The sequence below is a fragment of the Notechis scutatus genome, chromosome 8 (genome assembly GCF_049901735.1).
Source record: "Notechis scutatus isolate UNSWTSFEM ecotype Mainland chromosome 8, rNotScu1.2, whole genome shotgun sequence".
Lineage (NCBI taxonomy): Eukaryota > Metazoa > Chordata > Lepidosauria > Squamata > Elapidae > Notechis > Notechis scutatus.
Window position 1 is genome coordinate 4409053 of NC_142016.1, and position 23009 is coordinate 4432061.

The 23009-nt window shown below is 41.5% G+C and overlaps 1 protein-coding gene across 6 annotated transcripts in view; it reads left to right on the plus strand.

The window, feature by feature from the left end:
* The window catches only part of ADGRB2 (adhesion G protein-coupled receptor B2), a 260012-nt gene that overhangs the window by 159828 nt on the left and 77175 nt on the right, over positions 1-23009 (plus strand). For 3 of the 6 annotated variants that reach the window (XM_087970495.1, XM_087970489.1, XM_087970494.1), the window contains exons 6-15: positions 5363-5527; positions 7038-7139; positions 10941-11047; positions 15384-15578; positions 16645-16713; positions 16825-16933; positions 18453-18599; positions 20503-20578; positions 20699-20825; positions 22529-22572. In XM_087970495.1, the coding sequence (XP_087826621.1) occupies positions 5363-5527; positions 7038-7139; positions 10941-11047; positions 15384-15578; positions 16645-16713; positions 16825-16933; positions 18453-18599; positions 20503-20578; positions 20699-20825; positions 22529-22572 (1141 nt within the window). The remainder of the gene's footprint in view (positions 1-5362; positions 5528-7037; positions 7140-10940; positions 11048-15383; positions 15579-16644; positions 16714-16824; positions 16934-18452; positions 18600-20502; positions 20579-20698; positions 20826-22528; positions 22573-23009) is intronic. The other 3 variants (XM_087970492.1, XM_087970490.1, XM_087970493.1) reach the window with 3 other exon arrangements.

The window sequence follows — 23009 nt, forward strand, 5'->3', positions numbered from 1 at the left end:
CTAATGAGATTGTGAGAATCTAAGAGCTTTGTTTGTGAACTGCTTGATAAGTTGAGCTAGACACATAGTCAAGATGCAGGTGAGAATCCAGTTTTTATCCTATGCATCAAGAAGAAACTGTCTCCACCAATGCCTGAATCCATTATTCTATAACAATAGTAATAGCACTATTAGCACTGCTTTACAGTGCTTTACAGCCCTCTCTAAACAATTTACAGAGTCAGCATATTGCCCCCAACAACCTGGGTCCTCATTTTACCCAGCTTGGAAGGAGCGAAGGCTGAGTCAACCTTGAACCTGGTGAAATTTGAACTGCCAAATTGCAGGCAGCCCGCAGGCAGCAGAAGTAGCCTGCAGTGCTGCGCTCTAACCAATGTGCCACCATGGCTTACAGTAATAGAGGACTATTCAGGTCCTGTAGGAAGCCTTCTTAAAATTATCTGGCTCTTATTATGGTTTATATGTAATTGTAATGCCAAGGACAGGGGGCATAGTGGCCAAGAGGGTAAGCCACTGGGCTTGTCAACCAGAAGGCTGGTAGTTCGAGACCTAAGTATCATATGATGGAGTGAGCTCCCATTCTTACCCCAGCTCCTGCCACCCTAGCAATTTCAAAAGTATGTAAATACAAGTAGATAAATAAGTACCATTTTGGTGGGAAGCTAACAACTTTCTGTGCACCTTAGCATATAGTCATGTTGGCCATGTGATCACAAAAGCATCTTTGGACAATGCTGGTTCACTCGACTAGGATGAGTGCTGCCGCCTAGAGTTTCTTTCTTCAATTTTTAATGCCCAGGAAGGAGATCCAAGGATCCTATGCCTCAGTGCTCAAGCATGAAAATGATTAGTTGCTGGATCAAAGTTGTGGCTATTTATGATTTTTAGCCCAAGAGACAGTGATGATGATGGTGATGACAAGTTGACAGGTTTCCCTATGGGAGGACTTTGCAGCGGGTTAAAAGTTTTGTGAAGCAGGAGATTTGGCAATGGGAATTTCCCAAGGACCACTTAGGAGAGCAAGACTATTTCCAGGACCAAGAAGTTCACATTCTAAAGGAATCAGGACTTCAGCAAAATCAGATGGTAGGATATTTCCTAGATCAAGCCTAAGAGTTGATTTCCAGACTGCTATGGATTGAAGCACCTGTTATGAAACCAGCCAAATTCCCAATTATCAGTGAAGGGACCCACCTTCCTACAAAGAGAAATTTCCTGACAGAACAATCAGTGGAAAGACTTGTCTCTGCAAGTTATGGGTGCTCCAATACTGGAGATGTTTAAGAAGAGATTGGATAGCTGTTTGTCTAGAATGGTATAGGATCTCCTGCTTAAGCAGTGGGTTGGACTAGAAGACCTCCAAAGTTCCTTCCAACTCCAACTCTATTCTATTATTCCTGGATCATCAGGAGACTATTTGAAAGAAAATCAAAGAAGTCTTTACAACCTACCTGGAGATAGATTGATTCTAAAGGGGAAATAGTTAAGTTGCTGGAATTCTTGTAACTCCATCTAGTTCATCTCAATAAATCTTGCTAAATGCTCCCCAGGAAATCTTGCTTGAAAAAAAAAAGTTTAAGTGGATGCTGAAGACCCAACCATAGGCTGTTCCCAGCCCTAGCATCCAGTCACAGCCATGCTGCTGCCAAAAGCCCAAAGATTTTGCATTTTGAGTGGTCTAGTTAAGGGCTGAAATGAATGCCTGCATATTTGCAGGGAGTTAATACACTTGACCGCTTTAAAAATTCAAACCCCCTAGAAAAGAGACACCTCCCCGCTCGCTCCCTCCTTTGGTATCATATGCTGCATAAGATCTTTGTCATTACAAAAGCAACTTGTACCTCCCATACTCAGTAAGCTGCCCCTTCCCCTGTTAGACCTTTATAGCAGTAGGCACATGAATGAGACGATGTCATGGCAAGACCCCTGCATTTTTAAAACTCGCACTCCAAAAAGAAGACACAAAAGCTTTCTCCCCAATGTGCTATCATTCTTTGCATGATGACTTTTGTTGAATGCTTATTGGGAACATTAAAATATATAATTTCCTGGCTGGAACCTGTAATAGTTCAGCCAAGCAAAATGTTAAGAGATCAGGTAAGGGAAGATTGGAGCGGTCCTTTGCAATTTTTGCCAAGAAAAATATAGTGGTGTGTCATAATAAATTTAATTAACAAAGGCTCCTTTGCGCACGAAATATCCCCCCATGAAGGATGTTTCCTCTTGTGTATCTGAATGATTCTCAGCATTAAACTGACTTGCTTCTAGGCATTCTTCCTTAGAATAGAAGCAAACCACTGTATTTTTGTATTAGTTGCCCACTGGATTGTTCCTGATGTGAAAAGGTAGCTGAACTAGCTGCTTGCTGTATTGCCTTGTGAGTAGGCAAAGAGACAGCAGTCAACTTCCACAGAAACCAATTGCTTTAGGATCATCCAGTCATTCCTGGAATAAAGGAATTTGGAGTTGATTTTGAAGGCATGAAAGAAGTGACAGAGAGGGACTTAAAGAAGTGACTTCACAGAGGGGTGAAAGAAACTCAAAATAAGCCTGGCCTTGATTTTGTGTAATACAAGATAGGTCAGAGAAAGACTTCCATTATCCTACCCTATAACCAGGGTCAGATTAAGGTCAACGGATGCAGTGTCGTTTGTGCTCCCTGAGCTTGATTTTGTAGATGTTTCAACCAGGTAGCATCATCAGTGCTAGAAGGGAGTGGGGTTTGCTCTCTCTTATACAAGTGACTTGCCCTGTCAATGTTGGTCTTGGTAGTTCCTTGATTAGATGTTGTTCAATGTTAGCTTGTTTGTCTGAGTTGGAAGCTCCTTGATTGTTGCTGCTTGATTGTTATTCTAATGTTAATCTTGGCATGAAATCTCTGTTTATCAGGGTGCTGATTACTGATGAGGGGTATTTTGGTCTTTTTGTTTCTTTTTTAGCTTTTTGATTGTCTCTCTTGAATGTTTGTTTATATCTATGCCCTAAGCCCAGCCAAACATTGGTGCCTGTCATCCTTCTCATGGCATAACTGACAAGCCATTAAGACTCTTTCAGTAGTGAAAATTAAAATTGAGCATCACAATGAAAGCATTAAGGACAGGATAGTTCATAGAATCATAGAGACCTTGGAGGTCTTCTAGTCCACCCCCTATCCAAGGCAGGAATCTTTATACCATCCTGGTTGTCCAAATAAAACCTTCAGGATGGAATATCCATAATTCTGGGAGGCAAACTGTTCCATTGATTAATTGTTCTCACTGTCTCTTGATTTCCAGGTTGGGTCTCTCTCTGATGGGCTTCTACTAGTTAAGAGGAACTAGTGGTTTCTTCCCCCCCTCCAATCCCCTGGTGTCCTACCCACATCCTTATTCTGCTTAAAGATTAATCCATGGCTGCCAATATAGAGAGGCTACAATAATAGAGTAGCATCTCTGTTTCTTGACCTGGCCAACCTCAAAGGAGTGACACCCAGTGAAGAAAACCAATGGCTTTTCTTTAGAGGCAGCACACTTCCAATGGTGTCACCTAAAGGAATTCTGGGCATGGATTACATTCCTCCAAAGAAGATTAATTTGGGTACATTCTTCATGTGCCAGGACATGAGGCGTAATATATACTTCCAAAACAAAATCTGAGACTAAAAAGTGACCCACTGATATTAGAAATTTGGGAAGAGTATTTGCTTAAGTGGGAAACCCAGGCCCAACTCTTGTCTTGACAAATAGCCAAAAGTTTGTTCATGGGTGATCGTATTATAGAATTTGTTGTTGTTGTTGTTGTTGTTGTTGTTGTTGTTGTTGTTGTTGTTGGCAATTGCCCCATATCTCAAGATCCTCTGGATCTGATAAAGGTGCACCCTTGAAAAGAGAGTACCTCTTGAGGGATGGGAAATGAATTCCATTGGTTAAGTTACCCCTTGTGATCACAACTCCAGGTGAGAAGAGAGGCCATTGTAGTTTAAACGAGATCTGAATTATTGATAAATGGGTTTAATCATCCATGGAATATTTAATTAAAGCAATTATCAGCTAGCCTAGTTGCACCCCTCTGATCCAAAAGGTGTCTTTCCATCTTCAGAGCCCTTTGATCAGGTCCTCCAGCTCAGAGGAAAGCAAATTAAGAGAATATGCATGCACATGTGTGAATAATCTCTACCTCACATCAAGATCAAGTCTAAGAAACCAATTTAGGGTAACTTACCACAATTTTATGATCTAGATCAGAGGTCTCCAACCTTGGCAACTTTAAGACTTGTGGACTTCAACTCTGGCTGAGGAACTCTGGGAGTTGAAGTCCACAAGTCTTAAAGTTGCCAAGGTTGGAGACCCCTGAAATTTCTAGATGAAGAATGGCTATTAAAATGGGTAATGTTTAATAACTCAGGGGTGGGTTTCTACCGGTTCTGTCCACCTCTGTAGAACTGGTAGCTCTGAAGAGCAGCAGACGTAGAATTGGTTCTAAGTCTGCTGATGTTTTTGCCCACCCGCCCACCTGGGCTCTTATCTGATCTTTATTTCCTGATTTTTCAACTTCAGCTGCCAAATGAGACACAGCTGCAGTTTAAAAAGCGGGAAAAGAGGGCTGTTTCAAAGGCTGCTTCTCTGCACGCAGCATGCTGATGATGATTTACAGGCGTGCAGCCCGCAGTGTGCAGGGAAGCACATCATAAATCATCAAACCTCATAAATCCCGAACTGGTAGTTAACCCTGTTGTATCCCACCCTTGTAGTAACTGCAACCAATCAGATCATGGAGATTTAAAAAAAAACCCACCCACTTCCAGAAATGCAGCTGCCCCGGAAAAAATATGGAGCCACCTGAACAGCATCAGGACAAGCCATACCAGAACGAGGCAAAGCCGTTTAAATTGGGAATGGCTGAGAACCTGCAATTGTGACTGTGCTGTACCAGAACAAACAATAACATATAGTTGGAGAATGTCTCCTCAGGAAATTTCAAGGCATCTGGGATGATCTCATCGCAGTCATACAAAGACAGTTAGATGGTTAGCTTCCTTAGATATTAAACGATGACATCTATCCTATTGCACTCTATGGTACTGTAGTGTGGTGATTTTTTTTTTCATGCTTTTACCTTAATTTAATATTTTATCTCGTATCTTGTAGTGTCTCCATATTTTATATGTACATACTTGCTGATGCTCTACTTAAACTTAGATTTGTGTTTGTATGTATAATGAGTTTTATTAGTATTGTATATCAGCGTCTGCATGATCTCTGTAGATGCCATATGCTAAACAAATAAATAAAATGATGTGTGAATAAGAAAAGAGAACAGAGAGTATGTGCCATGGGGTTCAGAAGCCCCTAATCCTTTCCAACTTCCACTCCCTTGACTGCAGCTGCAAGCAAATGGGGTCCATGGAGTGAATGGAATCTGTGCTCCAAGACTTGTGACACTGGCTGGCAGAAACGTTTCCGGATGTGCCAGGGGATGGGAACACAAGGCTATCCCTGTGAGGGCAGCGGGGAAGAAGTGAAGACCTGCAATGAGAAAAAATGCCCAGGTATTTGGCACTTGGCCTATGGCAGCATTCCTCGAAAGGGATGGGCGGAAAAGTTCTCTCATGGGGTTTTCTACTGGTTTTAATTCAGTTTAAAGTGGGTTTTCCTGACCTTGGCAAATGGAAGGTGCGTAGATTTTCAACTCCCAGAATTCCCCAGCCAGTCATGTTGGCTGAGGAATTCTGGGAGTTGAAGTTCATACATCTTAAAAATGTAGGAGGAGGAGAAATTGCAAATTGTGCAGGACAGAAAGATGGCCGTCCAACGAAAGACTGAAATCAGAAGGTGTCTGGCAGCACCTGTTCTACCTTAAATTTTATTCAAATCTGAACAGACGCTGTCAGACTCATATTCTCCCCACCCCCATCTTATGGTAACACAGTTTTCCTCCTACAATATGCATGGCTGGGTTTTTGTTAGTATCTGTGGCCATTTTGTCATCTCAAAAAGGGGCAACTTGACACAGGTTGTCAATCTTGTGAGGTACTTCAAATAAGAGGCAAACCCAGAAGTATTAGCTGTATCTTTACTGCAAGACTACATCAACTTAGTCTTGCAAGCCTGAAAATGCATCTCCTCCACTTTGCTTTTACAGCCCAAGAAACTAGGAAGGGTCCTTTCTGACAATTTTTCTCCATCCACTTTTATTCTGTGGGCTCAGCTGTCTCTTATCTGACCATTGCTTAATCTACAACCATCCCTCCTGTATCCCAAAGTCTTTCCCAGGGACCATTACACAGCTTCATCCTTGGGGATATATTCTAAATCAGGGGTCCCTAATCCTGGGTCTGTGGTCCAGCACCAATCCGCAGCATGCCAGAAACTGGGCCACGCAAACAAGCGAAGCCCCATCCACAGGACGCAGGCGGCACATGAAACCATGCTCCCTCCAGTCCATGGAAAAACATCTCTCCACAGAACCGGTTCCTGGTGCCCAAAAGATTGGGGGCCACTGTTCTAAATCTCCTGCCCTTGAAATAAATTTAAAAGCACATTTTAAATTAGATGTGAGAATTGGTGGGGGGGCGGGATGAGATAATTCATCTGCATCAGAGGTGGTATTCAGCCAGTTCTGACCAGTTCTGGAGAACTGGTAGCAGAAATGTTGAGTAGTTTGAAGAACCGGCAAATACCTACTTTGACTGGCCTCGCCCCCATCTATTCTCTGCCTCCCATCGAGTCCCAGCTGATTGGCTGGGTCTTCTTTTGTCACCCTGCCCAGGAGAACAGAGGTGGAAAGCAGGTTAGTGGGTGGGGAGGGAATGGGGATTTTGCAGTATCCTTCTCCTGCCCCCCCCCACCAAGCCCCCCCACCCCCACCAAGCCACCCCCACAGAACCGGTAGTACATTTTTTTTGAATCCCACCACTGATCTGCATTCACTTAATTTGGTGACAGACCATTACATCTGTTATGTCTGTTCTTCTTTTCCCCATCATCTTACCTTTGGACTAACTTTGCTAGGTGGGTGTATTTGTTCTGCTGCCCTACCTCCTCCTTCTCTCCTTCCAGCCTTCCATGAGATGTGCAGGGATGAGTCCATTGCCCTGATGACTTGGAAGAAAGCTGCAGCTGGCGAAACAGTCTACAACAAATGCCCATCTAATGCTACAGGTAGAAAAGTGCCTGGATAGAGATTGACAATGTAGGTTTTCCAAATTGGAGCCTGAAATGCCAGAGGGGACAATTGGAAAGGAGAGATTAATTTATGAATGAGACACCTTTTCTAAACTGGTTTTCACTCTGCAAACAGAAGGCCACCTTAGTTGACTTTAATAGCAAGCAACCTTATGGACTCCAGATGTATCGGACTGTTGGTCCCATCATGGTCAAGGTGACTGGGTTAGATGTTACAATGCAATACCAGACGTTTTTTTCCTTTATTGAATACTTCAAAGAAAATTACATATACAAGAGGAAATGTGAAAAAAAGTAAAATAATATAATGCAGATAAATGAACCGGGGACTTTAAAATGTCAGTGAGGTCTTAAATATCATTAACATTGTGAATAATTAAATACACCATATAAATCCTCTTAAGAGACTAAAAACCCCTCTTAAACCCAAGCTAAAAATGACTAGCAAAGACCACAATCAACATAATATAAATTGAATAACACTGCACATTGTGGTAAATTAAAATCCATCTTAATAAAAATCTGTTTGGATATAGATGAATTATACAATTGAAATGCAGATTCCACGCATAAATAAATCCTCAAGTTAAATGTAGTACCACTTTTTATTTTAAATCAAAGCCTCGGAATGTTTCTCATTAGAAGTTGCAATCTTTGGTCAGGTTTGCTTTTCAAGGAGGAAGCAATTCTAGATGTTGAGCAATGACAATACCAGTAAAAAGAAGCCAGAATTGGTTTGTCTGCACCAGCTGGTTAGCTTATAATACAACCCTGGTCAATCCTCCTTCAATTTATTGTACGTCAGTGTCATTCTTCCTTCTGAAAGGAATTTCCAATTTTGCTTGTGACCTTTGGTTTATAATATCCCACAGTGGAACATTCCTCACTCTAGTGCTGTGGATAGTGCCTTGCCTTCCATCCATCGCCAACATTTATTGAATTAAAAAAACAATTGATTCCCAGTAATGTGCATCTTCTCCTTGAAAAAAAAAAAAAAGCAACCACTGTTTCTGAATTTGGAGAAAACTATACTTTTTGCAAGCCTTCTTTAACCCCCCCCCAAAAAAAAACCCCCCCCCCCCCAAACCCCCCCCACAACCAAAAAAAAAAAAAAAAAAAAAAAAAAAAAAAAAAAAAACAAAAAAACACACCACCCACCCCCCCCCCCCCCCCCCCCCCCCCCCCCCCCCCCCCCCCCCCCAAACCCCCCCCCCCCCCCCCCCCCCCCCCCCCCCAAAACCATTTTCAAACAGGATTGATTTGACCCACGATGAAATGTGGGATATTTTAGTAGAATGAAAAGAAGCAAAATTCTTCAATATTATCCTGATTCATTATGAAGTGGGGAGAGAACAGGGCTGACCTGGGTACCATTCAAAATGCTGCTTGTCACCTTTAAAACCCTTGCATGGAATGGGGCCAGGTCGCTTATGAGACTGCTGTCAGCACTGAACCCCATTTAAATCTTGAGTCTCAAGCCATTCTTCCAAAACTTCAAAAGGATTTATTGGGAGTTAAAAAATCCGGCACTACCTGGGTATAACCAACTACACCATCCCCGATGGTTTCTGCCAGGCTCCCCTGTCAGGTGCAGGACTCCATGGTCATCTTTATTGTTGTTCTCTTTGCAAGAATCTCACCAGGCTAACTGCAAGATTCTCTTGGGAACAGGCAGATGAAGGCTTTAGGAGTCTGGCCTCTGTCGCTTCCTCCCATGGAGTGACTCTAAGCCAACCAGCCTCTCCCCCTGTTGTCGTGGAATCTCCCCCACTATCCAGAGATTCCACAAGGCCACATCAGTAAGCAATGACATTGATGGGCCCCAAGAGATGTACCTTCCCTATTACATTCACTGTCTTGTAGAACAACCCCTGATGGCCACAATCCTATTAATCTTTCAGAAGCTTTCCCCCTAAGCGTTGTCCCGGGAATGTTGATAGAATTCTGATTCAGCCGTGGTTTTGTGTGATACGTTAATAATGAACATTTTAGGGGCCATGACCCATTTTCTTATGAATCAGATCAAACATAGTCTGGTTATGTTTTATGTCCATTTGCTGCCTGGAGTTCCTTGTATAGATGGAAAACTTTATAAATTTGTTAAATAAAGAAATGGAAAGGTCCATGCTTCAGCTAAAAAGGAATGGCTTGGTTTTTATCTTCTAAGAGGAAAAAAAAAACCCAAGGTATAATCAAATGTTTGGGGATAGTACTGCTACAGTAATAAGGAATCATGGTCTGCCCTGTGGTAAGATGGGCAGCCAATAAATTTAATAAATGAAATAAAAATAAAGGAGACATGAAATACAAGTAGTCTTCAGCTTACAATGGTTCCTTTAGTGACTGTTTGAAATTACAACAGAGCTGAAAAATGTGACTTATGACCATTTTTCACACTTATGACTGTTACAGCATCCCCATGGTCACGTGATCAAAATTCAGAACACTTGACACCTGATTCCTATTTATGCAGTGTCCCAGGTGATAAGCAAAGTCAATGGGGAAGCCAGATTCACTTAACATTTGTGTTACTAACTTAACAACTGCAGTGATTCATTTAACAATTGTTGCAAGAAAGGTCATAAAATGGGGCAAATATAACAAATGTCTCACTTAACAAATGTCTCACTTAGCAACAGAAATTGTGGGCTCAATAAGTTGAGGACTACCTGTAATGTGATTGTACTAAGAGCCCTTCTCTCTCACTTGAGGTTGGCTTCCCCGTCTGACTCTCCTTCCACTTAAAATACTGCTAAGGTCACAATCTGCCCACTTTCAAACTCTCACGCTCTCCAGAGCCATAAACATGATAAATAATAAACACTTTTGAGAAAGCAAATTGGAAAGATGTTTCTGTTTCTTTGTTTCAGTAATGTGTCAGAATGGGCACGATTATTTAGAAAGGCAACAGCAGTATTAGCACGGAATCCAGGAGCGTTAGGGGATTTGAAAGCTGTTGGGTTGGATTTTCACTTCCATCATTTCCTATTCTGTACTTGAAGTTGAAAAGCATTTTTTTTCCAAATAAAATGCAATACATTGGATTGCCAGATCCAAAGAGTTTAGATCTCCCCTCAGGCATTTCTTCCATAGATCCCATTTACTTCCAAGGGCTTTGAGTTGAAAAAGCAATGCAATACTGTATTCTCTCTCTCTCTCTCTCTCTCTCTCTCTCTCTCCTCTCCCTCCCTCTCCTCTCCTCTCCCTCCCTCCCTCCCTCCCTCTCTCTCTCTCTCCTCCCTCCTCTCCCTCTCGCTTTCTTTCTTTCTTTCTTTCTTTCTTTCTTTCTTTCTTTCTTTCTTTCTTTCTTTCTTTCTTTCTTTCTTTCTTTCTTTCTTTCTTTCTTTCTTTCTTTCTTTCTTTTGTTATTTGCAACTGAAAATGCTTTAATAAGGCAATTCAGACAGAGAAAGACTACCTGCCATAAAAGCAAAATAATATGCCCAAATTTAAAACTGAGGAACATAAACCAGTTTTGGTTTGTTGCTAAGCCTTCTTATTAAATGCCCACCAAATATTCGCAAGAGTCAAGGATTCCATATGCAGTTGTGGCCATTGTCTTGACGCTTTTGAACTCCCCACCTCCCTGGTGGGAGTCAGAGTTTCTTAATTCGTTGGCATCTGAATTAAAGGACAGGTGCCAACCCATTAGGGTCACTTCAAACCCATCGCTCTCCAACCTAACCACTGAGGGATAAGAGACTGAATTCGGTGGGGCTGGATGTGCTGGCCTCTTGAATGATGGGCACTAATCAGTGACTTGCTTTCTTTTTCTAGGATCTGCCAGCCGACAGTGCCTGCTCAACTCTCATGGTGCGGCTTACTGGAGCCTGCCCAGCTTTGCACGCTGCATTTCCCACGAGTACCGATATTTACATCTTTCAGTAGGTGCAATTTTTTTGCAAGGCAACTGTGGCCCCTGGAAATCCCCTCTTCTGTATCACTTGACCCACCTCCTCTCTGGTTCAGAGAAGGGCATGACATGGTGGAAGAGGAGGTACAGAACTGTGGGCAAGATATATAAAATACATAATATCCAATTCTCTTTGCAATAGTGTCAACATCCAATGTGAACTGAGTCAAGATGTGAACTTGCAACTTGGAATGAGGGAGGAATTTTTCCCTTCTGGGATCCAGGATTTTGGGGCTATCTGTAAAGAAGGGTTAAAACATTGCTAAACTCCTACCTTGGAGAGATTTTTTTGGTATGTTAAAAGAGAACTGAAAGTAAGTAAATAGGTGCATATCTCAAAAATAAAATTAAGCCAGGAAGACAGCAGAGTCTCTGGAAAGTGTGCTGCAGCTACCAAAAAAGCCAACACAGTTCTAGGCTGCATTAACAGAGGGATAGAATCAAGATCACATGAAGTGTTAATATCATTTTATGATGCTTTAGTAAGCCCACACGTGGAATACTACATCCAGTTTTTGTTACCACAGTGTAAAAAAGATTTTGAGACTCTAGAAAGTGTGCAGAGAAGAGCAACAAAGTTGATTAGGGGACTGGAGGTTAAAACATAAGAAGCATGGTTGCTGGAATTGGGTATGTCTACTTTAATGAAAAGAAGGACTAGGAATGACATTATAGCAGTGTTCCAATATCTCAGAAGCTGCCACAAAGAAGACCGAGTCAAGCTATACTCCAAAATACTGAAGGCAGGACAAGAAGCAATAGATGGAAACTAATCAAGGAGAGATCCAACTGAGAACTAAGGAGAAATTTCCTGACAGAACAATTAATCAGTGGAACAACTTGCCTCCAAAAGTTGTGAATGCTCCAACACTGGAAGTTTTTAAGAAGAGACTGGACAGCCATTTGTCTGAAATGGTATGGGGTCTCCTGCCTCATCAAGGGTTGGACTAAACATCTCCAAGATCCCTTCCAACTTTGTTATTCTATTCTATTCTATTCTATTCTATTCTGTTCTGTTCTGTTCTGTTCTGTTCTGTTCTACACTACTCTATTCTATTGTTCATTCTTTCCCTATTCTATTCTATTCTATTCTATTCTATTCTATTCTATTCTATTCTATTCTATTCTATTCTATTCTATTCTATTCTATTCTATTCTATTCTATTCTATTCTACTCTACTCTACTCTACTCTACTCTACTCTACTCTATTCTAAAGAGAAACCTCCAACTCAAACGAAAGAACCTCTCTCAGCCACACTGGTAGTCTTTGACGTATGACCATAATTGAACCCACAATTTTGGTCATAAATTGTGATGATCATAAAGTAGGCCACCACATTATTATGACCTTTTTTGGATCGTCCTTAAAGCAAACACCATGGTTGCTAAGCAAATGTCATGATGAACACTATCATCATTAAGCAATCACCATGGTTGTTAAGTGAACCCATTGTTCAGCATGGGTGTTTTTTGCCAGAAACAACAAGTACATGCTGGTTTCTTGCAAAAACAATGCACATTGCCGTCTCATGGGGGTGGGGTGGGGAGGTTGAGATGTCAGAATGTCAAATCCTGAGCAGTTGTAACTTTGAATGTTCACTAAGTGACCACCCATAAGTCGAGGACTATCTGCAGTCTTCAGGCAGCAAGAGAAAACCATCAAGTCCTGGAGCTGTAAAACCACTCAGAGCTGAGGGATGGAGGAGGAAGAGAGGCTGTTCTATCATCCCACTGCTATCACTTTGCAACTATTTCTATTCATATTTAATCTCCAAATCTCTGTCTCTGTGCTCTATTTCAATGTTCCTACCCCCATGCTTGTCGCAAGCAGTATGCTTCGTTATCTTAACTATTTCTTTCCTCTTTAAATGTTTTCTTTTCCCCACAGACCTTCAGCTCTTGCAGCCAGTCTCAGTCCATTTACACATCAAACCCCTTGTCCCTCCTTTTATAGACAGGCATAGAATAGCCTTTTCTCTCCCCTCACCCATCACTCCTAGTCCTCTGTTTTTGGAGCTGTGTCAGGTCCAAGGAGCCAGGATGGACATGCAGAGTTACTTCTGACTACTTCGCTTTTAGACAGAAATCATGTGGGACCAAAGCAGTTATCTGCATAACTATTAAATTGTATGCTATGAAATGCTGGGAGGGCCAGCCTTCCCTCTCTGTCTGCCTTCCAGAGATTCCAAGTTTCTTTGCCTCTTTGCTCCCTGGCGAAGAGTCCTTCCCTTCTGCAACTCTAGACTACAAGAATCCTCCACAAGCTAGTTCTAGACCTGGGCTGCTACATGTGGTGGGCTTGATTGGGTTTTCCGCCTTTTGTGGGCTTTCAGATGGTAGTTGGACTGTCTTCCTCCCCTATCACTCGGTTCTGCCTCTCTATGGTCTCTCAGCTCTGAGATGTGACAGAATACCAAAGAGTAGAGTTGGGAGGGACCTTGGACATCTTCTAATCCTGCTGATCCTATACCATTATGACCCTATACCATTATGGAAAACTGGTTGTCCAGTCTCTTCTTGAAAACGTCCAGAGATGGAGCACCCACAACTTCTGGATTTCTCCTTAGGTCCAGCTTGGATCTCTCTTCAACGAGAGAGATCTTCCACTCAGTCCTTCTCGTCCTTCTCTTCTGCTGCTTTGGAGAATAAGTCCAGCCCCTCTTCTGTGTGGCAGCCCCTCAGATAATGGAAGATTCTTTTTTTTTCTTGCTGCCTGAAGACTACTGAAGACTGCTAAGATGCCTGATGTTGGGTTGGAGGTTTCTCTGCTTTCGTCTTGGCTTCTGTCTTGTTTCTGCCATCTTCCTAGCTGAACTTTCTTGATACACCAACAGACATACTTACTTTCAGGTCACTTTTTGTAAAACCAACTCTCCAGTGAAGAAGAAGAAGAAGAAGAAGGATGGTGGTTTTAAGCCTCCTCTCCAGGTAGTATGAAAATCCTGGATCCCAGGAGGGAGGAAAAAAAAATACTTGCTAATTCCAGGTACAAGTTGACTCTTCCATAGATATACAAGACAGAATTCCCTGAGCAGAGAGAATGGCTACTTCCAGTCATTTTCCTCAAAATCCCACATTGATGTTTTGTCTTTCATGCACACCCTCGTCACCCACACTCACACCCACACACACCCAACTTTAAAAACGTGTAGATGATCAGTTTGTCCCCTCTTTCAAATCCTCACATAAAGCCTAGTTCAATCAGTCACTGGTAGCTGGTGTTAAGATTGATTTTCACTAGATTTATAGCTTTCCCTTTCATTCAGAATCAAATCAGTGTATGTAGTACAGCCTCCTTCCATGTTCCCCAACTACAACCCAGTGAGATAGACTGGGTTGAAAGAGAGGAAGTTGTTCAAAGTCATCCAGGAAGTTCCATAGATGAGGGAAGGCTCGAACCTGGAGCCCCCTACTCTCAGTCCAGTACCTCTTACTACATTTTACTGTCTCTCCTTGCTATGACAGAAAATAAAAATGCCTACAAATACTCTGGCAATAAAGATGAAGGAAACGGTGTTAGGAATTATTTCATCAAATTAATATTGGCTGAGCAGTATAATCCTATGTGTGTTGATTTCTCAGTAAATTCTCACTAGGGAAAATTGAGGTTTGTGTTAATCTGGCTGAGCATGGAAGCTGTGCTCTTTAGCTGAGCTGCCAAAAGTTGCTTACCTGGACAATCTTACTAATTCAAGTCTTAAGAAGTAGGGAGAAAAATAAAGATCTTGCCTTAGGGAGAAAATTGAAGAGATCCAGAAACCTTGTATTTTTCCATTTCTGCTGAGTTGTTTCCTAGGATTTTCCCTCCGTAATTTGTGGGTAGAATTTAAAAAGGGTTGCTTAAGCTTTCCTAGAAGCTCTTGAAAGTTTTAACCACTGATCTTAGAAAGTATTTATAGAGAGTTGAAGATTTGGTATAGAGAAGTCCACCCTGGCTCTCTCTCCTAAACGGTGCAAATATCTAAATCAACTGAACAACTTCCAGGACTTTAGGTTCAGCTCCTGCTGAAATTCAGTTCTTTTTATGGGCTTCCATGGAGGTCCTCTTCCCAAAGTTGAGGAGAAAGCTCATCTAGTGCTAATCAGTTGGTGCAGAATCAGTTGGCTTCAGAAGGAGCAAAAGTCCTGACTACCATGCAGAAATCTCTCGGATCTTCGTCATAATATTTAAGGAACAAGTAGAAGTCCTAGGATGCTTGTAATGACATTTTTTTCATGTGTTGGGCCTGAAGAGCAAAAATATCTTTGGTTGTAATCCATGACCTGATCTTGTTCCCTTTCTCTTCCCCTCCATCTCATCCTTAAGCTCCGTGAGCACCTGGCTAAGGGCCAGCGAATGCTGGCAGGTGAGGGCATGTCACAAGTGGTCCGTAGCCTGCTGGAACTTGTTGCCCGCCGAAGCTATTACAGTGGGGACCTGCTGTTCTCAGTGGAGATTTTGCGCAATGTCACAGATACTTACAAAAGAGCCACCTATATTCCTTCCTCAGATGACGTGCAGGTATTATGTTGACATCTGAAGGAGAAGAAACCATTCTTTGACTAAGTCCATGAGGTCGTTGGAGCTGAAGAAACTGGTTGCATTGCATATGCTGAGATTGGGAACATGGTGTCCAAATAACCTCATGCTTGCTGACATCATCATGTAAAACTATGACTCACATGCTTGCTTCTAATTGCAGCATGTGCATAATAATGCCATCAAGCTCATATTGTTATTTTGACATCAGAGTTTGGGGATCGCTACAGCTGCTGGGATGCTACTGAGATTGAGAAGATTATGGGTTATGATGCTGAGTTGGGGAGTTGAACAAAGTAGGCCATCATGGGCAGACATTGTATATCTATTTGTTTAGGCACCATGGGACAACAAGAACACTTCAAATGGCTTTTTTAAGCCCAATCATCCAGGCCCCACATTGCTTACAGTGGCTAATCAGTAGTTAATTTACAGGAGTTTCTTCAGCTAAATCTGGACATGTTAGAGCTGAACTTGTATGAAAAAGCAGTTTTTCTACCTCTTGATCTATGCCTCACCAGGAGGCATTTTTGGAGAAATGCAAAAGAAACACATTATGATGACTAGTGGGATATCTCAGGTGGATTCTGCCTCTTAATTTTTGAGCCTGTTCAGAATGCAGCTTTACACAAAGGCAGGGAACGATAAAAATTGCTTAATGTTCAATTGTATACAAACAGAGCCATTTCAGCCTCCAAAATAAATAGAACTCATTTTTTTTTGAAAGCTTGAAATATGGGCATCACTCCGAATATGCACACACAAGTGGGGAAGGGTAGATATGTACAAAATTCTACATTTAATAATGGCAGAAATGACTTGCAATCACAGGGGGTCCTAGAAAATGCCTCTGAATGTTTAACAAAATGAGCATGAATATTCAAGCAAAATATTTTCAGCCAAATATATAAAGAGATATAAAAATGGGGTTGAATGGAATTTGCTGCTGGGAAATTGAGAAAACCGCCTAAGGCCAATTTGTCATAAATATTATAACTGTTTTGCACCATCTGGTCTCTTTCCTTCACCTTCTCCTCTCTCCCTCCAGCGTTTCTTCCAGGTTGTGAGCTACATGGTAGATGCAGAAAACAGGGAGAAATGGGAAGATGCTCAACAGGTGTGTTGCTGGGCATGGACCTGTGCTTCTGGTGGGAATTGGAAGTCTCTCATTCCCACTGGAGTAGGAATTAATTAATCATTAATTCTGATTCCTGCATTCTCTGCACAGGTGTTGCCTGGTTCCGTCCTTCTCATGAAAGTGGTTGAAGATTTCATCCATCTGGTAGGAGGTGCCCTCAAGGCTTTCCAGAGTTCCCTTATTGTTACTGACAACTTGGGTAAGCAACTGGAAGGGACTGGACAGATGAATGGTTTCTTTGGGGCTTGGGACAGGGAATGGGTTCTGGGCAATGATAGAGTCTTCTTCAGGCCTAGTCTCTTGCAACCCATTGTAGACTTCATGGTAGAGCAGAGGGAGGTGATTTACAAGATGTATGCAGCTCTCAGCATCCATCTTATAGCTTCTGGAAATATCTCTAGTTAACATTATAAAAATTGTGGGATTGGGTTTTTTTTCCCACCCACAAAAGTTCACAACTATTTTTCACTTAATTCACTTCTTGAAGAAAGTGTTTCAAACTTCTTTCCTGCTTCTTTGAGATACCACCATATCATAAGATGTGTCCCTGTATTTCCAAGAGATTGAAAACATTTTAATGGATCTTAAGCAAAAGAGGGTGAAGAATGAAAGATGAGGCAGGGAGGATATTGATCTCCAAGCTGGACAAAAGCAAAAGGCTAAGTTTCTTCCAAAGCCTTCCTTCTTTCTTTTCTGTTCTGGAAGTTCTGCCTCTCACTTATTGTCCTACTTTCTTCGGTGTCCTACTATCATTGATAGTACACTAGCTTGCATCCATTGCCTCTGATGGTGAGTTTCCTAGCTGTTACTCTAGAACTGGCCCAGGAAATCCTTCTAGGCCAAGAGTGACTTACAACTTTTGAGAGCCTTTGGTTGGCATGTTCACAGAATGCTTACCAAGGGAAACTTGCCTGTTCCCAACTGGCTCCCTAGTGGGTGTGGTAAATCAAAACACACACATTTTTCAGAAGGTGAAGGAATTCATTCCCATCTGAAGATGCTGTGTGTAAGACTTTGAGGGACCCAAAGATGTTTCTCCAAAATAATATTCAGGTAGTCTTCAACTTTTGGAACCTGAATTTGGGTTGCTAAGTCAGGTTAAATGAGTCACACCTGATTATATGACCATTTTGCCATGGTTGTTAAGAGGATCACTGCAATTGAGTGAATCATACAATTGTTATGTGAATCAAGGTACCCACATACTTTTTGTAAGTTGATTGGGAAGGTTGCCAGTGGTGTCCCAGACACTGAGGGACACATTACTTGGAAACTTGACATGGTGATCACATGATCCCAGGATGTTTCAACGGTCATAAATACATGCTGGTTGCCAAGCCCCCAAATTCTGATGAAATGACCATGAATACTGTGAAGGTGATAAGCATGAGGACTGGTTGTAAGTCACTTTTTTCAGTGTTGTAACTTGTAAGTCCCTAAATGAATGGTTGCAAGTTGAAGACTGCCTGTAGATGTTAGCAGATGGTGTTATGTTTGCTTTGCAGTGTGTCCTCTGCATTTTTTAAAACTAAAATAACCTTTATAAACCTGTAGTGAAATGGGAGTTTGATAGCCACCAAGGAAGGTGTTCTAACCCTCTTTTCTGTCACTGCTGTAGAAGGCCAAGGATGTGTTCTTTATTTCCTGATCTCTATCCCAGAGTAATACCCACTCCTTCTTTCCTCTTCTCCTCTCTGTCCCCTTTCCTCCCATGGCAGTGATTAGCATCCAGAGAGAGCCAGTTTCTGCTGTGTCCAGTGATATCAATTTCCCCATGAAAGGACGTCGGGGCATGAAGGATTGGGCCCGCCACTCCGAAGACAAGATCTTCATTCCCAAAGAAGTGCTCAATCTCTCCTCATCTGGTACGTAGCCTGCACAAGGGACTGACTCATTGAGGGTGGATAGAGGTGGGAGATAAAGGAGACCTAGGACAGTGGTGGGATTCCATTTTTTTTATTACCAGTTCTGTGGGCGTGGCTTGGTGGGCATGGCAGGGAAAGGATACTGTAAAATCTCCAGTCAGAGGTGGTATTTGCTGGTTCTCTGAACTACTCAAAGTTTCTACTACCAGTTCTTCAGAACTGGTCAGAACCTGCTGAATACCACCTCTGACCTAGGAATAGTGGTTAGAGGAGGAATGGACAGCTTGAATAAGACATGTGCTCTTCTGACATTGAGTTAGGAGACAGTGGGTCTTTCTGAAGAATGCTAGGTTTTAGAAGAGATTCTCATCAAACTGCCAGTGTCTCCCAACTTTGGTAACTTTCAGATGGGTGGACTTTAATTCCCAGAATTCTCCAACTCATTCCAACCCAGGAATTCTGGGAATTGACATCTACCCATCTCAGAGTTGCCAAGGTTGAGAAAAACAGGCCTTTTTGGCATTGTCTTTTTGTTGAGGCCCTGCTGACATTTTGAGGACTACCCCTAATAGATCCATCAAAGTAATAAAGGTAACTATAAGCTGCATTATAAAAAAGAAGTTTTTCTTAGATATGAGCCTTCTGAATATTTCTCTCAAGAGTAGGGGGGGAAAAAAACAATTCACCCTCTGAAAACAGTTTTGACCTGATAAAGACATAAAAATGATCTCTTTATGTAAATGATCTATGAGCTGCGGTGCCAGGTGGTGCAGTGGTTAGAATGCAGAACTGCAGGCTAGTTCTACTGATTGCCGGCTGCCTGTAATTTGGCAGTTCAAATCTCACCAGGCTTAAGGTTGACTCAGCCTTCCATCCTTCCGAGGTGGGTAAAATGAGGACCCAGATTGTTGGGGGGCAAAATGCTGACTCGCTTAGAGAGGGCTGTAAAGTGCTGTAAAGCAGTATTTAAATTAAGTGCTATTGCTGTTAAGATCAGCAAAGTAGAACAATGGAGGGATAATGCTATTCCCAAGAAAGAGAAGGAAGAATTGCAAAATGCTCTGTTCAGTTTTTTTAATCCAATCTTTATAGATAAATTGGAAAGAGTTCAGAACATTTTAGATTTATTTGCTTAGGCATGACTGCCAAAACACCAGTTTTTAAAGCCAGATTCTTTTGTCTCTGACATTATTGCTAATCTTTGCTTACAGACATTATTATATAGGCTGGACTGAAGTGTTGTTATTATTATAACTGATTCACAGAGTTGGATGTGATAGTTCTAATTTTGATTTGGCATTCCAGTTATAGATTTTGTCTCAGCTATTTAGAAAGTTCAACTTCTTTCTCCAGATTTCAAATCAGAGGTGGAAATGTGAGGCTTAGATATTTATAGCCCCTTTTATATGATATACATGCATATGTTATAAAGCTGAAATGAATGAACCTGCCATATGCTTGAATTTCCATTCAGAAATCAGAAAAATTATACCTTGGCATAAAAAAATATATTTTAAAATCCTTATTGAGTTGTAAGGATTAGATCCTCTCTTGCAGATACAGTTTGCTTTGGTCTTTCACACAAGCATTAGCATAAGAAAGGATTGTCCAGACAGATATTCAGCTGATGCAGTTTCTTCAGGAACATGGTAGAGATTCTGTAGGATTCTACAGCTGCACAATTTTGCCACCACTTCTTTCTTTGTTCAATATATAAATCACTTAATGCATTCCTGAAATCTTACAAATGTGTTCATTCTGGTAGTTGTAGTTTTTGGGGTCTTCTCATTGCTCTGAGTCTTGTTTAAAGACACCAAAGTCCTGATGTTATGTCCCACAAATGGCCTTTAGCTGCTGCATTAATCCATGTGGCTCTTGTCCTTCTTTCTCCCTCTGTCTGAAGAAACAGATGACTCGGCTTATTTTGTCATTGGCGCCATCTTGTATCGCACCTTGGGATTAATTCTGCCTCCTCCTAGGTGAGTAGATCTACCAAATTGCCACAAGACCTACCAAATCTACCAAAACTCCAGCTGGTAATGTGTTTGCAGCAACACATCTGTTGGTACATTTTTATTCTGAATGCATTCTCATTCCAGTGACATTGCCAATTTCACCAACAGAAGTCCTTTAGCGGTCATGTCCAAAGTTCTCACAGTGACAGTGAAGCCACCAACGAAGGCCGTGGAACCCTTGATTACAGTGGAGTTGTCCCATATTATCAATGTAAGTGTGGGGTCTCCTGGCATCTTAGCCTTTGAGGTGGTTAGAATAGTCCAGCCCAGTATAATTAAAAGACAAGCTCTTGACTTAAATGTTCCATCATCACTTTGTGCTACAAAATAATGCTCTATGGCTGGAGGTTGAGTAACCAAGGCCAAACCTGGTATGTGTGCAGAGGAAACCCTGGATGCAGAAGAACAGATCTAGCATCCTTTTGTTGTCTGGGAACATAGTCAGGACTATGTCTATACAGGTTGTCCTGGACATATGACTGTACTGAAGCCAGACCATTAGGGTCATAAGTTGTGACAGTCATAAAACAGGTTATCTGATTTTATGACTGTTTTTTGTGGTGGTAATTAAGCAAATGTCATGATCATTAGCAAATGCCACAGTTATTAACCAAACCAATGGTTTGCCATGCAAACAATTTTGCTAAAAACCAGAAGTAGATGCCAGTTTTGCAAAACTATTGTAAAACATGGTCATAATGACAATGGGGCATTGCCAACAGCCATAAATGTGGCCATGTTATCAAGCAGAGTTGGGTCACATGACTGTGGGAGGGGCCCAACCAGAGGAACATTGAACATTGAATGGGGTTGTAAGTCCCCATTCTAAGGTTGGTCATAACTCAAGGACTATCTTGTGTTTTGATATTGAAATGCGACTTTGATTTCAAGGGAATTTCCGTAATGAGTAGCATTAGTGACAGCCAACAAACATCTGTGGAATAAAAAGTTGCTGAGAGAAAGTATCAGAAAAATAAATAGTATTGGAGTGTGTGTGTGTTTCTCTTTCTCTTTCTCTCTCTCTCTCTCTCTCTCTCTCTCTCTCTCTCTCACACACACACACACACACACACACACACTATCTCCACTATCTCCTCGACTTACAACCACAATTGAGCCCAAAATTTATGTTGTTAAGTGATACATTTAATTAGTTTTGCCCCATTTTATGACCTTTCTTGCCTCAGTTGTTAAGTGAATCACTGCAGTTGATAAGTTAGTAACCCAGTTGTTAAGTGAATCTGGATTCCCCATTGACTTTGCTTGTCAGAAGGCCGCAAAAATGTGTTCACCTGACCCTGGGACACAACAATGGTCATAAATATGAGCCAGTTGCCAAGCATTTTAATTTTGATGATATGATCATGGGGATGCTGCAAAGGTTATAAGTGTGAAAAAACAGTCATAAGTTACTTTTTTCAGTGCCGTTCTAACTTTGAACGGTCACTAAATGAACTGTTGTAAGTTGAGGACTACCTGTATTTCATTTTTACTCCTGAAAAACTACTAGAGAAAAAGAAGATCAGGGTTTTTTGTTTGCTTGCTGTAGTTAGATCAGATCTGTTGTAATTAAGAGAGAAAGGGGAGAAATTCTCCCTTGATGTAATTATTCTTGCAATTTATACTTCATTTCTGCCCCACCTTTTTGCAATATTTTACTGCCTAACAGGGAACATAGGAAACAGCAACACAGTTTAATGTGCATTGAATGCTTAGGCAGCCTCTGAAATCTTTACTGATATTCCCTCTGAAGAAAGAAAACCCACTTATCAATTAGAAATTAATATATGAAAATGGATGGATGGATGGATAGATGGAAGGGAGGGAAGAGGGACGGAGGGGGGGAAGGAAGGAAGGAAGGAAGGAAGGAATAGATGGATTTGTCACATCACCCTCTTTCTACTTGTCCTCCAGGGCACCTCACATCAACAATGTGTGACCTGGGAGTACACTAAAGTGTGAGTATATTTCGTCTTGCTGCATTAATTGAATTGTGTTATGAGGACACTCTGCCAATGATTGACATACATGCATGTCTGCAAGTTATTCAACCAATACCCTAATTTCTTACTCAAGAACCTTAACAAAAATGAAAGTACAAAACACAGAATCAGAAGTTTCAAAATGTAAACTAAACTAATTCTGAAGTTAGTTGCTTGGCTATTCAAGAGATAGTGTGAGTGACGATGATGGGAGAAGTTCCCAAGAATTGGATATCCTTCTAATGTTGGAAGGGGTTCTCCTGTTGAAAAAGTCTTGCCATTCATCTTTTGCTCTGCAAGCCTGCAAATAACCTGAGGGTGGTTGATTACACTCTTGATTTACTCCCAAATATAAGTGTAGGAGAACAGCTTTTGGTCTAGAGTGACAAAAAATATCAGAAATCTGATAGCAT